The sequence below is a fragment of the Hirsutella rhossiliensis genome (genome assembly GCF_020360975.1).
Source record: "Hirsutella rhossiliensis strain HR02 chromosome Unknown scaffold00005, whole genome shotgun sequence".
Taxonomy (NCBI): domain Eukaryota; kingdom Fungi; phylum Ascomycota; class Sordariomycetes; order Hypocreales; family Ophiocordycipitaceae; genus Hirsutella; species Hirsutella rhossiliensis.
In genome coordinates, this window is record NW_025408671.1 from 777,249 (window position 1) to 791,967 (window position 14,719).

The 14,719-nt window shown below is 51.2% G+C and overlaps 1 protein-coding gene across 1 annotated transcript; it reads left to right on the plus strand.

Annotated features, from left to right (window-relative positions):
- Positions 1–10,059: 10,059 nt before the first annotated feature.
- Positions 10,060–11,323, plus strand: HRG_05280 (ATP-dependent DNA helicase PIF1; the record flags this gene model as incomplete). The annotated part of the gene is made up of 3 exons (XM_044863751.1): positions 10,060–10,524; positions 10,584–10,652; positions 10,718–11,323. 3 exons carry the CDS (start codon positions 10,060–10,062, stop codon positions 11,321–11,323), a joined length of 1,140 nt encoding a protein of 379 aa, XP_044720283.1.
- Positions 11,324–14,719: the final 3,396 nt, after the last annotated feature.

Genomic DNA, 14,719 nt, shown 5'->3' on the forward strand with positions numbered 1-14,719 from the left:
TCTATATGCCTCGGTGGTAATGAGGAAGAAGTGGATGCGGTTCAAGATGAGATTATTGATGTTATCGTTGGAGTTGGAGCTTCTGCATTTGATTAGTTCGCCCCTCCCCTAGCAGAGCCACAATCCAGCCTGCATTCAAATCTTTTTCCGCTACAATACTCGTTCAGTCTTATCACGGTTGGGAGCACGATGAAACTGCTTTCCGAAGGATCCTATCGCCTGGAGATGTCTGGAATCCCTAGGAAAGGCTACGCAGGGATAGTTCCTATTCCCTGCTTGCAGTCACCAAAACCATAGTTTCCAACATTTTCCTTCTACCTCGACGTCAAAGAAGACTTAAAAGTGCCGAGATATCTGACGACAGATATTGAGGTGCTTAAGAATTTACTTAGGGATGATTATGTTACGTATGTCTTAGTCAATGGGTGTTATATGTGTGCCAAAGTAGGGCGCGACTTTGATGGCGGAGCGATGCAAAGAGAAATGGATTGCCTCGCCAAAATTACCGCCTACGCCGCTCAGCACCCCTCGCCAGTTAATGTGCCAAAACTTCTTGGACTAATTGAAACGCCTAACGATGGATATGTCATCGGAATATTGGAGGAATTCATCCCGCATTCTGAGAACCAACAGTTATCAACGTTGGCAACGATAGACGATGTCACTGCGATTTCGAAGGAGCGAAAGGAGGCCTGGGTCTTATAGGTTCGACAGACAGTTGATTGGTTGCATCATCATGGCATCATCTGGGGTGATGGTAAGGCGGATAATGTTCTTGTTCACCCTTATACTGACGAGGCTTGGCTGATTGACTTTGGCGGGGGGAACACGGAGGGTTGGGTTGATGAAAACTTAGCGGGGACGTTTGCCGGTGATTATCAGGCTATAGAGAAGATTCACGAGTTTCTATAGATTTCCTAGGGCCCGGTGGCTTAATGCGTAGTGTATTTTGTAACATTTCGGTATAATACCTGCATCCTAAAGCAATTCAGAAGTCTTGCAAGAAATCGCCTCTCTGTATGATTGAAGGCTGCAGCGAACTTTGGAGATGTGACATATCAATGCTGTCGACTTATATAAAATTGGCGTGGCCGTGGTCAAGATGGCCAAAGTCCCTTTTCTTGATATATTCTCAAATATGGTCCCTTCTACTTAAGACCGTCTTGCCGACTCTAGCGCTGCAATGGCACTTTCTTTACTATTCATCGGACGGGATATATACTCATAACTCCGGCCAAAACGCTCCCCACAAAAGAAGTTGAGGTGGTGGATTCCTCTGGCAGGCTACTCAGCCCTTTAGGCCATCTTGCTTGTTACCTTTGTCCTGATAAGCTTTGGCCAATTAGGACATTTCTCAGCTTCCGTTGAGGAAATAGCAGTGGGCACCTGGAGATCCATTTGCATCCTGGGAATCAGCTTTTACGAGGTAGGTTATTCATTACCAACATATTGCGTACGTTTCTGATCGAATAAGGTTGCTCGAGTGTTACCGCTCTTGGCGACCTCGAGTCTATCTTGGAGCCGATATACGCTTTGGTGCGTTGTACCAGTTCAAGTGCTACTGGCTGGTATAAGCCTATGGCAGATAACCTCATCTGGCATCGAACTCGTTTGCACCATCCCACTCATGCATGACACACACGGCAGTATTGGTCGTTGCGGCTGCTCATAGCTGGGCCCATTCACGAGAGTTGGGGTCGACATCTACCATGGCCTTTACATCATCCAATGTCGGTGAGCCTTGTGCTTCCAGCATTTCGTTCGGGCCCGCCACCGTCTCAAGGTTCTCCTTTTCCACCACTTCTTCGGTGTGTCCTGTCACCTCCGGCTTTCATTGGGACAAGCGGCATGCCTTGGGCATCAGCCTTGCGATTGTTGCTCTGGCCATTTTGTTTCTCGGACTTTCCATGTCGGGAGTTCTTGTCTACTGGAACGCTTTGCAGTGTCTTCTTTGTGCCGTCATGGTCTCTCAAGGTCAGATCAAATATACCATCCTTGAACAATTAGCTCTTCAAATTGTAGGCTCAGAAAGAGTGCCGGCAGCTATGAAGCTAGATCTCTCACATATTAGGCATTGAATGACCCACACATAAACACACTCATAGCCAATACAAGTCTTCTGCAGCCCAAACAAGCGTTATCAAGCTACCTGCAATAAAACGATGGCATCATATATTATCACCCAAGGCTCGATTAGGTGCGGTCACCTTAATGACGTTGAACAGAAGAAGTGCCGCCATAACCAGCCTGCCGACTTAGAGTCTAACCTTTTCAGATCATCACCGAAACGTGCAGGACGTGCGTGCAGGACAACAGACTCCGCGATAATTTCCACGACCTCAAAGATAAATCATCTTTACTCTATTATTGGTACTGCCGAAGGCTTAGCGAAGATAGAAACTTTTAGGGGCCTTTTAGGCTAGGTGCGGGAGTAGGTATTCCTGCTCCTAAGAGCATTAGCGCCGAAATAGAAAGAAGTATGCGCGGAATTTAGCAGGAAGACTTTAGAAGATTTATTAAATTAGCAAGTTACGGTGCGAGCGCGGTTTTCATTAAAGGTTAAGGATGGTGTTCTATTTATAAGTTAGACAGCGATAAGGGCAAAGCACTTTTAGCAAGGGCGATAGAGATAATTCTTAAGGAGATGAATAAGCCGGAGGAATCGCTAAGTAACTAGTTATATTTTTCTTCGCGGTGATCTATCCTATGTTCCTCCCCTTCCCGTCTAAAAACCCTGCCTTTTCTTAACGTTCATGACTAATAGCCCCGACGAGGCCGGGATCAGGGACCACCGGGTGAGAGCTAGGTTCTTAGCAGTACGAGCCGTTACGAAGCCTAACTTGCGGAATCGTTATAGCTAAGAGTCACGCGTTCTATAGCCGCGCTGTTGTCTCATAAACCCCGATATAGAATGGCGCAACGATACCTTTTGCTCGTGTTTTTGACCTTCTTTGTTTGGTCTATCTCTACTCGAGAGCCTATGGTGTCGTCACGGCTATATTTCTTTTTGACTGCGGACCCGGGCAAGGTGCCCTCTGCGCAGGCCCATAGCGTCCCGACTTCCCTGGTTAAGGGGGACTTAGACGCATGCAAGCCAAAGTGCATAAACCAGGTTATATGCACTGCTGGTGATGCCGATCTACTGGATGGCCTCGTAACCGGGGGCCAAACGCAATAGCTAGTTAAAGACGTGCCGTTCCGCTAACCCTGGTCTAATCACACCGTTTTAATATAGGACGAAGCTCACCCGCCTTATATATATAAATCACCGTATTAACTATAGTCTATAGCCTAGTTTTAAGACAATAATAGTGTAACCTTACTATATATAAAGCACCTATTAGCACCTTACTCTAGGTATGTCTTCCCGTTTGTTAGTCGACCGGACAATATACTGCGGCTCTCTTTACCTAAGCGTTACTTGCTATATACTAATATTCGCTGTTATGACTTTAACGTCTATATAATGCACGTTTCGTTCTAGCTAAATCCGGTGCTTATATGCCTTCTTATTACTCTAAGCTCTTATTCTACTTTCTCTACTAGTCTAGGTTGCCGAATTTCGATATATAAGACGAGATTACAACTAAGGAGGTTAGCGAGGCTAGTATCGTGTTTGCCGTGACCACGGTCTTCCTAGCGCCCTACTTATACTAGATAATTAGAGTTAAGCCGCGAGAAGCTTCGCGTAGGCGAACTTAGGCACTGATTTCTACTACTTATTTCCTCTTAGGTGCCGGAGTAATATTCGCCGCTTTGTTTAGCAGTGCGAGAGATATACTCCTACTAAGCGCGTTTGCCTACCCCTTTTTTATAGCCTAGAAAGGGGTCACTATATTATACGTCGATATTATTAAGGTACTTCCCTTTTAGGCCGTCTAATTACCTCCTCTAGGTACTTATAGAATATAGCTTATTTAAGTCGTCGACCCCTTGATTTATGCCTATTTTTGCGGCGCCGTTAAGCCTGACCCCTCTATTAAGGCGAGAATCATTATATTCGGACTAGTACTAGTCTTTTACCTTCCCTTTATTAGGGCAACCGTCTAGCAATTTAGGCGATCTAGTGTTAAATACTGGTAGGCTGCTCTAATAGTGTCTCACTTAACCACCGGTATTATAGCTCTAGCGATATAGAGGAAGATATAGTGTTTCCGTCGTTATAGCCAGCGCTTTAACTAGCCTTAGCTAGAGCGGCCGACGTTAAACTAGGGGATGCCGTGGCTTAGAGCAGTGAGTAGCTTAGTGTTCCTAGTATTATCGGTGCTCCTAGTGTTTTCTATAACTAGTTAGGTTAGACACTAGTTTAGAGGTTAGTATAGACTTTGTCTAGTGATTTTATCTATGCCAGCAGTACCTCTAGATAGTATAATAAGAGATCACTAGAGGAGACTAGTAGATAAGAAGGTAGATATATAACTGTCTATAATAGTAGAATCCGGTACTAAACGGTCGACGGAGCACCTGGTATCTCCTAAGGGCACTCGATTAGAGCGACGGTAATTCACATTACTGCCATCCTCTACCTAAGGCTACTACTCCTAATTCGAGCAGCCTAAGTTTAGGCAACGCGTAGATGCCGCGTTTAGATTAACGTGAACACTTTAACTATCCTTCCATGTTTAAGAGTGCGACGCAAAGGTGCCTTCCGAAGTATTAAAGAAAGCCTTGCTCTCCGTATATATTATCTCGTATATATAACCTTAGCTTAGCGACACTCTCCTTGACCGACGTTCCCACCTTAGTTTACACCAATTTCCACTAGTCGTCTGAAAACATGTCCTAAAGAAGGACTTCCTCGGACTCGAAGAAGGGTTTGCTTAAGACGCCCGGCTCGCCAGGCTCCGACCTTTACGTTATAGAAGATGTTTAGGCGTCTAGATGTGCCCTGCCTATATGCACGAATAAAGCATTAAGTCTATCTGAAAATGGGGACGAGTGGACTACCGACGACGATAGTTCTGATGATAGTGGCGAGCCGATTATGGACTCGCAGCTGTTCTAGCGTACTGCACCCCGTCTTAGGATAAGGCAGCGATAATTACTTATTATACTTAGGCTAGAGAGTGAAAGAAAGCAATAGGCAACCTCTGACAAGCGCAGCAGCGAGGCGCCCCGATCTAATATATAAGATACTCTAGCTATATACGACCGTGGGAAAGCCGCAGCACCTCTATCGCCACGAACGACTCGTTATAATATGCTCGCGAATAAGTTGCCTAACTCTCTTCGATTTAGTCTCGTATGGGAAAGGCAGTAAGTAAAATTCGCAACCGACACTATATTCGATCGTCAGCACGTATTGCAAGATACGCCGAACTTAAGGCAATTTCCGAGGGTCCTTATATGAAGGCAAGCGAAGGCAACGCTGGTTCGTGGAACAGATATCTATTGGAGGAGGCAGCTAGGGGCAATTACCATTTCAGGGGCTAGTAAAGACACTTAATCTAAAATTAGTATATTTGTTTGTTCTAGAAGGCTCGCAAGGCCCCTTGCTTGCTCCTTTGTGACCTATAGGCTCGTTGCCTTCTGTGCCCCGGTTTAGGAGTTAGCCATCTTCGCTAAGGCGCTTGAAATTCCGCCCCGATCCTCCTAGAGACTCCGTTATGGACCTTCTGCTTGCGTTGCCTGGTATGTTGTGAAGACCCTCGAGGGGAATACTGACAAAATCTTATGGTGATATTAACTGGCTTTCGATAAGGGAGAGTGAAATCCAGTGCAACTTCTTCGTCTTGTCCGCCATCGATGGAGCCGTGGGCCTCTCTACTCGATAGCAGGCACTGAATAAAGTGACCTAGAATGTAAGTCTAGGAGAATAGTTATCCTTCCTATCGCTACGAGAAAAGAATGATGAGCCTCTCGAAGATCGCTTGGTGCGAGTGTCGGCTGCGTGTCGGTTATAGGTGACTTTAAAATCTCATCTTGCGCACGTTTGTCGCCACGGCTCGCGCCTTTATATTGGGTCACGGTGTCTAGAGCCTCTGGTGTTGGCGATTCAGGACATAGAAGCCTGCCGAGAGCACGCAGTTGGCTAGTTTGTCCACGTGCAATCGACTCCGTATCCGTATACTCCCAGAACGTCGAGAGGGAGTCAGTCGACATGGCAGGCAGGGGGTTCTTTGTGGGATTCTGCCGTTTATTGGCCTTCTAAGAGTGCAAGAATACGAGAATGATAGGGGACCGAGGAAACGGGTGGACCGGTGCTTAAGTTTCTCTATCCTCCACGCGACTGCAAACGAGCTATCCCAGATAAGCTTTTCCGTGACTCCTAATGTGGGCTCTAGCAAATCATCCCGTACGTTCTCTGCAGTGCAAGTTTGGCCGCCCCAGGGCATCTTTCGGCCAGCTGTCTTTTGCCCCTTATTCCTCTTTCGGGACAGTAGTCCGCTGTTGCTTGACTGATGCTTGTAAGCCACCTCCTGGAATAAATGTCTAATAGTCAGCCCCAGCTTAACCAGGACACCTCTAGCTTCTGCATCTACGCGCCGATCACATCCGAGGTTTCTTCAAATCCATCAGCACCCAACCTCCGAATAGGTACTAGGGCGAAGAGTGACTAGGCGGACCGCCTCGTCCGCATAACACGGACCAGCCCGCAGCTCTTCTACAGCGGGGTTCAGGGGGTGAGCGTGACGCAGGATTCTGCCTGTTGATTTCTCTTCTCTCCGACTTGGCCCCAAGTGCCAACATATATGAATATGCATGGGAAGGTCGGGAGGTGGCGAAGCTTTCAGCGTACGAAGCTTCATGGCAAGGAATAATTGCCCTCCTCGGCATCAGCCTTGGAAGAAGAAGGTAACCTCTGTAAGACCTGCGTGGGAGTGAGCGGCTCCCAGGACCTGGTCCAACTGGCCAACCGACCAACCGACTTGCCACTCCCCTTGTTGGGGAACCTTGGTGAGGTGGCCTGAGGTCTATTCGCTTTGCTGGCTTGGACCCGTTACATGGGCTTTTGGCGATGCTTGCGCCCGTAGCAAGGATACAAGGAGAGCCTACTGGTTCGCCCCATAGGGTGGGAAATGCGAGATATCGCGATACTTCCAACCTCCTTTCAAGTAACTCGATTCATAATCTCCTTGAATGCAGAAGGCTTGGATTCTCTACGGTCAAACACATTTTGGAGTTCGGCCGCATCAGCTATCGTGGCAACCGCCTGAGCTTCCGAGGTCTGTCACTGCATTTACTAGCCTTCGCAGCGCTACTCCTTGGTCATGAGCGTTGTAATTTAGATTCGAAGTTACCTTTTAACATTCAACAAGTTGTGGATCCAGCAAGGCCGTCATCTGCGCCAAAATCGCCCTTCCCCGTATATACTAGATCTCGATGCTCCCCTCAATGCAACCCTCAGGGGTTAGATACGACAGTATATTTTCTCTTCCTGCTCCCCTTGTTATTATGGAGGGTCTATCGCCACTAAGTGAGGGAGAAGGTTAGACGGACTCCCTTAGCTACCTGGTGAACGCAGTTTAAAGTACAGAAACTCGTGATTGAGGCCGGCCAGCAGGCGGAACGCGCGATGGCAGAGGTAGCACTCGTAAGCAGCGCCGTTCCACCCGATTGGAGGCCTCATATTCGGCGGAGCCGGTCCAGCCGATGAGGTTTTTGGAGATGAGTCCGCATGGATCCTTACCCCGGACGAAGCGATATATAGCGTCGCGGTTGAGGTCCCACGCGTCGGAGCAGGCCCTGGCCTCGAGGTGATGGGTCAGTTCGGCAGCGGTGGCGAAGTCGTTTTTGCAGAAGAGGCACTTTATCTGCTGGTCCCTCCCTATCGGCGCGCGACTAGAGGTGCTATCACCTCCGCAGTTAGCTTCCGCCTCGGCCGGAGAGTGGCGCCGGCTTGCGTACTATGGTTAGGTTGTTGAAGTTTTGAAAGGTTCGGTTGCACTCAGCGCAGTAGTTGTGGTCCTGGTGCTCGTGCTCGGTGCGTCGCTCCTCGGTCTGCCACGTGTCGTAGCAGCACGCACACTCGTACCGCTCGACGGTCTGCCAGTGACCCGTATCTCTCATGTGCTGGTTGCAAGCCTGCTGACTGCCGAACCACCGCGGGCACACGTCGCACTCGAACGACGGTCGTGAGTGTCGGGTCGAGTTGCAGTGGTTGTCACGGGTCCTCCAGCCCGCCGGGAACGGTCATACAAAACGCAATCCCGGTGGTTGCGGAGAAGCTGCATACAGTACTGACTCAACAAGTCGCAGCCGAGCAGTTAGCCGAGCGAAGACATCTGGACCTTTTGGGGGCTTCTTATTAACTATGCACAAAGTTGGATGAGTTTGCCCAGGCGACCTACACCGTCACTTTCAGCCCTGGTCAAGGTGCTGCAGGTCAACATGCGGAGGTCGCGGGAGCTCAACAGAGACGCCGCAGTCCACGAGAGACGGCTCTAAGGCCCGTGATACGCCCTTGGCAAGTGGTCGGTCCGACACACGCTCCGCTCCCTCCAGAGCAGCAGCAGGGAATGGTGCAAGCGGACCAGGGGCAAGCCCAGGGGAGATCGCATGGCGAGCCGCCTTGGCCGCGCCAACCTCCGAGCTTCAAGCTCCCCCGTTCTGTCAAATCTGTACAGGAGCTGCTGCGTCTTTAGCCGCAGGACTAGGACGAAATGCTTTCTGTGGACTCTCTTGAGTGTGACTAGGGTGCTCGCTAGCAGCCGTCTGCAGAGAAGAATTACTTCTCCACGCGCAAGATCATCGTCGATGAGGTTCGGAGGCGGGTCCAGTCGGACGGCTTAACTGAAGATATCGTGGCGAGGCAGATGGACGAAGAACGTGTACCCAGCTCTTTGGATAAGTTGTTCGAGGCCATCCGGAAGGGCGGGCAAGGCGAAAAGACGCAGACGTGCGTCAAGGCAAGCCAACGTCGGTGGTAGCGAAAAATCGATGTGAGTAATCTCCAACACCCCGTCTGATGGAATGACGAGGGCCTTGGCGGCGAAGGTGCCCCAGGCCGTCAGGGGCTGCGTCGCTACAGTTAGCGGTAGCGGCCTGTAGACAGGGTATGAATCTCGCTAAACATCGCTGTAACTCCAGTGCGTTCCCTTTCGCCGCGCAGACGCCTGACAGGCCATCGTCTCCCGCTGAGCCCAGCTAGCTACGGCAGCGACTGCATGCATTAGCACATGGACGAGAGAGTCCCCCATCCTCTTGACTTGCAGACGGGCTCTTGCAGCCCGTCGTGAAGATCCGGGGTTGTGTGTCATGGCCTGATTGGTCCGACTTTATGCTGTTGGTTCAGGGCCAGGTCCCATGATCCCGATAGCGGCATGGTGGTTGGATGATGATGCTGGATCAGCAAACCAAGAGAGATGGAGGATGGAGCCGGATATTTGCAGTCATCCGGACAGTTAACACCACGGCCATCACGCCAGGCGGCGGCGGGAGAACAAGGTCGGCCGAGGCGAGACGAGGCAGCGGCAAGATCTACGCAGCCCGTGGAACAGAGAAAGAGGAACCGCCTGCCCCACCGAGACCAGCCCCAGACGAAACGTACTCGAGGCGGCCATCGGAGGCAGAGGAGAACTGAGCCACAGGCGGAGGATTTGGCCAGCGTCTTACGTCACCTTGAAGAGGAATTCGCCGCGAAGGAAAGGCTGTCCAACGAGCAAACCTGGTGCATACCAGTGCCGCATGAGAGAGGAAGATGTCGACGGTGCGAGGTTTCTATCAGGCGTTACAAGGTACAACGTCTCAGGCGGCCAGAAGCAGACGCTAAGATATCCCAAGCACGTCAAGGACCACATCACAGTGTTCCCAAACAACGTGCAGAAGCTGGGACGAACGTGCTGCCGCACCCTCTCTTCAGGTAATGGACGAGATTCACGTCTTGTGGCAGGGGGCGCTAAGGCCGACACCGAGCGACTTGTCGAGTCTCCTATCGGTGAGGCGGCGAGTCGTCGAGAGGGCCCTTGACCGGTTGAAGAGGAACAACCCCCACTACGCCGAGATCAAGTTCGACGCGGCAGAGATGGAGAGCTGGGGAGACTCGGCGTGAAAGAGCTTCTCCGGAGCCTTTCGCTGTATGGTTATCGTCAGCCCACATCCAGAGAGCTCCGTCTCAGTATGCGGCACAAGATCCTGGCGCTCATCGTCCGCTACGGCGTGCCTGCGATCTGGTTCACGATCAACCCAAACGACATTACGAACCCGGTGAAGCTCCGACTGGCAGCGTACCGCACGCGCGACCCTGGGGCGGCCGATGAGTTCCTGCGAAGCCTCGATATGTCGTTCAAACGGGTGCGGCTATCTGTCTCCGACCCGATGAGCTCAGCCATATTCTTCCACCGGGAGACGACGCTGTTCTTCGAGCATTACGTAAATGCAGGGCGGGGAGTCGGTGTTCGGGCGCATCAGCCACTACTACGGTGCCGTGGAGACCAACGAACGAGGCTCTCCCTTCACGTCCACGGGCTGCTCTGGTTACATGGAAACGCGCACCTGAGCTCCATGCTTTCCGACGCCCACGGGGAGGAACAAGCCGCGTACCGTAAGCGAATCATCCGCTATGTCGATAGCGTCTTCTGCGAGGTAACGGCAGGGGCGTTGCTGTCATGGGCCGAGAAGACGCAGGCTGACGCGGAAAGCAGGACTTGGACCAGGAAGGCCTCTGCGCCGTGCAGGCGGAGCGTTCGGTGACGTCTGACGTCTCATCCCTGGTGGACAGTGCCGAACAGTTCTCGGCCGCATTCAAGAAGCCAACTTCTGAGCCGGCGCGACGCAGATCCACACCCATAACCCGACATGCGTCGAGTACTCCCTGGGCAACAAGGGGCGAAAGGGAGACCTCTGTCGCTTCAAGGCGCCTTGGAAGCTGGTCGAGAAAACAACGTTCTCACAGGACGGCGTGCTGCGGATCCGTAGGTCGCATCCCATGGTGAATCAGTGGAACGAGGCGATTGCCGTGGGGCTCCGCCACAACTATGACATCTCCTTCATAGCGACGCAGCGGAAGACCATGGCTCTCGTATATTACGTGACGAATTACGCGACCAAGGTAGAGGACCCGACATGGAAGCGCGTCGCTGCGGCCGCGGAATTGCTGCCCATCGTCTCGGCAGGTGGCCAGCCGGCCGCTGGGGAGGATGCCGGAAATGGCGTCGTCGGCGACGACGGAACCGAAAAGAAGACGCGGCAGTTTCTTATGAGAGCGGTGAACCGGGTGTTCACGGAGCGGGCTCTGTCGCAAGTCGAGGTCGTCGCCCATCTCTTGGTATACCCAAGCGAGTTCACGAGCGGCAGCATCTGGGCGTACCTGAACGTTGTCGGTGCTCTACTGGCACGTCTCCAGACGGTGGCGATACCTTCGGCAGAAGAGCGCCACCAATAGAGTGACGGCGAGCGGCCTCGAAGTGGAAGAAGTTCCGCCATGTCTGTGAACCGAAAACCGGTTTGGTAGCGCTTGGGTACGCTGTTGGTTCCCTGTTGCATTTTATGCAGGGTAATAAAGGCTGCAGGGAGGGATACGTTTTTACTCTAGTTGGTTCGGGGTTTTTGCACCTATGCACTTCAGCTCCACAGCCGTTAGCTCAACATATAGAATCTGAGGTCAGCCATATCCCCCGACAGGCATGGGTGGGTGTGAGTCACTTTTTTGTTTTCGCCGCGGTGAGCTCGGATCGAGGGGTTGCTCTGAAAATTATAGGTGACCGACACAACGTTACGGCGCTTGGCGAGTTGAGTGCGGCGTGTTGCTCGAGTTGGGCTCAATCAGGTGCGTCAGCCTCTTATTCCGGCGCTTGGAATAGAAACTCGCAGGGCGCCACCAAGCAATGATTGTAGTACTTAGCTATGTACGTGGCTGTGCGTGCAGATGCGAAGGCCCCCAGCGCTCAAGTCCTTTCCAGGGCAGATGTGGCAACCATCTCAAGAGAATGGCTTGCATTATCGGACGAACATGTAATGCAGGCTTGACACAGGCAGGACCAACAAATGACGCACACGGCCTTCGATCGTCAATTCGCCAGCGGATGCACTTTTACCTGTGGTCTCAACGCTAGATTGCACGCGAAACTCGGCTTCAACATGACCTTTTGTACAGTATCGATTGTGCTGTCACCAACACATACTTATCCTTGTGCGGTCCGTGGTGCCATTTTCCTGTGAGGCTGCCGTGCGCCTACATCGACAGCTTGGCGAGACTCGTTCGACAGAATCGATCGAACGGGCGCCAGCGGTTAGATTCGACCGCGAATGAAATACGCTGCGTTCGATTCCATGCGAATCTACCTAGGCCCGCTCAATTCGCATCGAATTCAACGCCACGAAATTCGATTCGACATTCGTAAAGACTAGGGGGGTCGAATGAATCTATCGAATTCGATTCCCGTTCGTAAGATGCCCATCCCTGGGTTGTAAAGGGTAGAGGGTCAAAGTCTTCGGCACTCTTCGCCAAATGTATCAACTTGTCATCCCCTAAGTCACTATCTGTCGTCATTGGTATGAGAGGTTCGATTGCAAGCCAATTTGTCTATTTCCAGTCTAAATTCAAGACGTATATATTTGGTCGTACAAACTGGTCGTCATTTTCGTTCCGGCCACTATCGCATCGATCCACTCGTTAATGTGCGGTGCTAAGAACTCGCTATCGCAACTATTCGCCGCCAAGTCGAAGTCTTTTGCAAACGGCTCGATTCAAAAACCCTGACCCACTGCGGTTGAAGAACTCGCATTCTTTCCACAAAATAGCAGCGCAAGAGCGTCAGCTCATGCTCCATCAAATGCTCCCAATACAAACTTCCAGGATCGTCATTGGCATCAAATCGGTATCTGCTCCGGTCGGGCACCATAGTCCGATTTGGACCGATCAAGAAAGAAGGATAGGAGCATGCTTTCCACAGTGGAACCGCTGACACGCACTCCCAGTCCAAAACTCCAGTCAACGTACCGTTTTCGTCCACCAGAATATTATGCTGAGAAAGGTCGTCATGACAGAGCATTGAAGGCTCTCGGTGTGCGCTCTTTTCGGGAAAGACATCGCCGAGGATGCTTTGGAGCCTTTGGATGATTTCCAGTGTCCTCTGCGCATCTTCGAGGTCATCTGCGTCTTGACTATTGGCCAATGTCGATTTGCATTCATACTCGTTGAGAGACAAACGTGCTGCGATCCAGTCTTTGCTTGATCGAAATGGTCCTCGCGGAACGCTTTGTTGCAAGCGACTCCTCCCCCAAAAAAACTGCATCGAGATAATCCTCCCCACTTCAGTAAACTTGGTCTTGCCATGAGACTTTTCTCTCGGATCTAGGAAGATATTGCCAATGCCGCGCAGTTGATTCTTAAACAAAACGGACGCATACAATGCGAAATGATGAACTATTTTCTGTTTCGCCTCCATGTCGATTGATCTCCAGGCCTTAGACAATGTTTTGCCTGGCATCTTCGTCATAAGAATCCACTCAAACCCAAGAGCATTATCTTGATTACTTTGATAAGCAAGGACCCTTGGTAGCGGAAGCGCGGTGTTGTCGTGAATCCATTCCATGGTGGCAACTTCACTGGCTGTCTTCCACTCAGGGTCAACCGGTAATGACACCCGCATAATGAGAGTTCCGCCATCTATGCAGACTGTGTAGATTTTGTTGAACGCTCCTTGGGCCAAGAATTTTACTTGGAGACAGCGTGCCGTTGTGGTTGCCTCGATCACTCTCTTGATCGATTCGGGGTCGATTTCAGTGGTCCAGCGAGGCTCGAGTGAGAAAGTTGTCGGCACCCATTCGAACCCCTTTGACTGCTGCTTTGGTGATGCCATTGCTTTGAGAACCTGTAGCAACCGAAAGGCGGGGTGAGGCGTCCATGTTTTAAACGTGTCGCCTCCGTCCATGTCGCCCGAAAGTTTTTCCGTCGCCGCTAGGGGCGAACAGAGCAAGTCGCATCCATCTCCGCGCAGGGCCCACCCGGTCGGCATGGTTCAGGCCGTGATTACCAGCTGCCTCCTGATTGGCCGGCCTTCCTACTTTCCATTGGCTGCTCGTGCCAATGCTTTCCTCCATACCACCTGGCCCTCCCGCGCCGGCCGCTAAGGCCTCTTTAACCCCTCAGATCCATTCCCCCGTCCCCTGTCCCTCTCCTGCTTTCTTATTTCTTGTTGGTTTTTGATCCCCCTGCCAATGCAATACCCCCCTCGTTCCTCAAGGCTCCTTTGCGCAACCCACGATCGGGTTGCCTCCCTGTCGCCTAAAGCATGTGAGCCTGCACTTAATGAGCCATAGCGCCTAATGATTAGATGGGATTGAACGGAGCAAAGCCCGCTGCCCGTCCGACATCTATCTCCGATATCCATCTAAAGCATGCGACCCTGCATCTGTTAGGCAATAGCGCCTAATGATGGGATAAGATTTTATTAGAGCAAAGCAGGGGTTCTCTGCGCAGTGAAAGATTTTGCCGAGAAAGTACTGGTGGGATGTGGGGTTTGGGGGTGGATGAATTCGAATCCTTCACCAGTGCCAGCTATATCTTCTCGCTCCTCCCTTACATCGCCAACCCTCCTCGACACGAGATAAACGCCACGTTTCTCACGGAGAACCTCAGTCCAGCATGGGTAAAGCTAGCAAAGCCCTTAAGACATTTATTGAAGGCATCCCCGACAATAAACTACAAGATATCACAGACGGAGAACACACGATATTCAAGGACACTGATTTCCGGCTAGATATGCAGGGTGTGAGTGCGCTTGCTAATCCCAAAAGGCTTCATTATTTTGCTGACAGAACTTTCCGCATGAAGAAA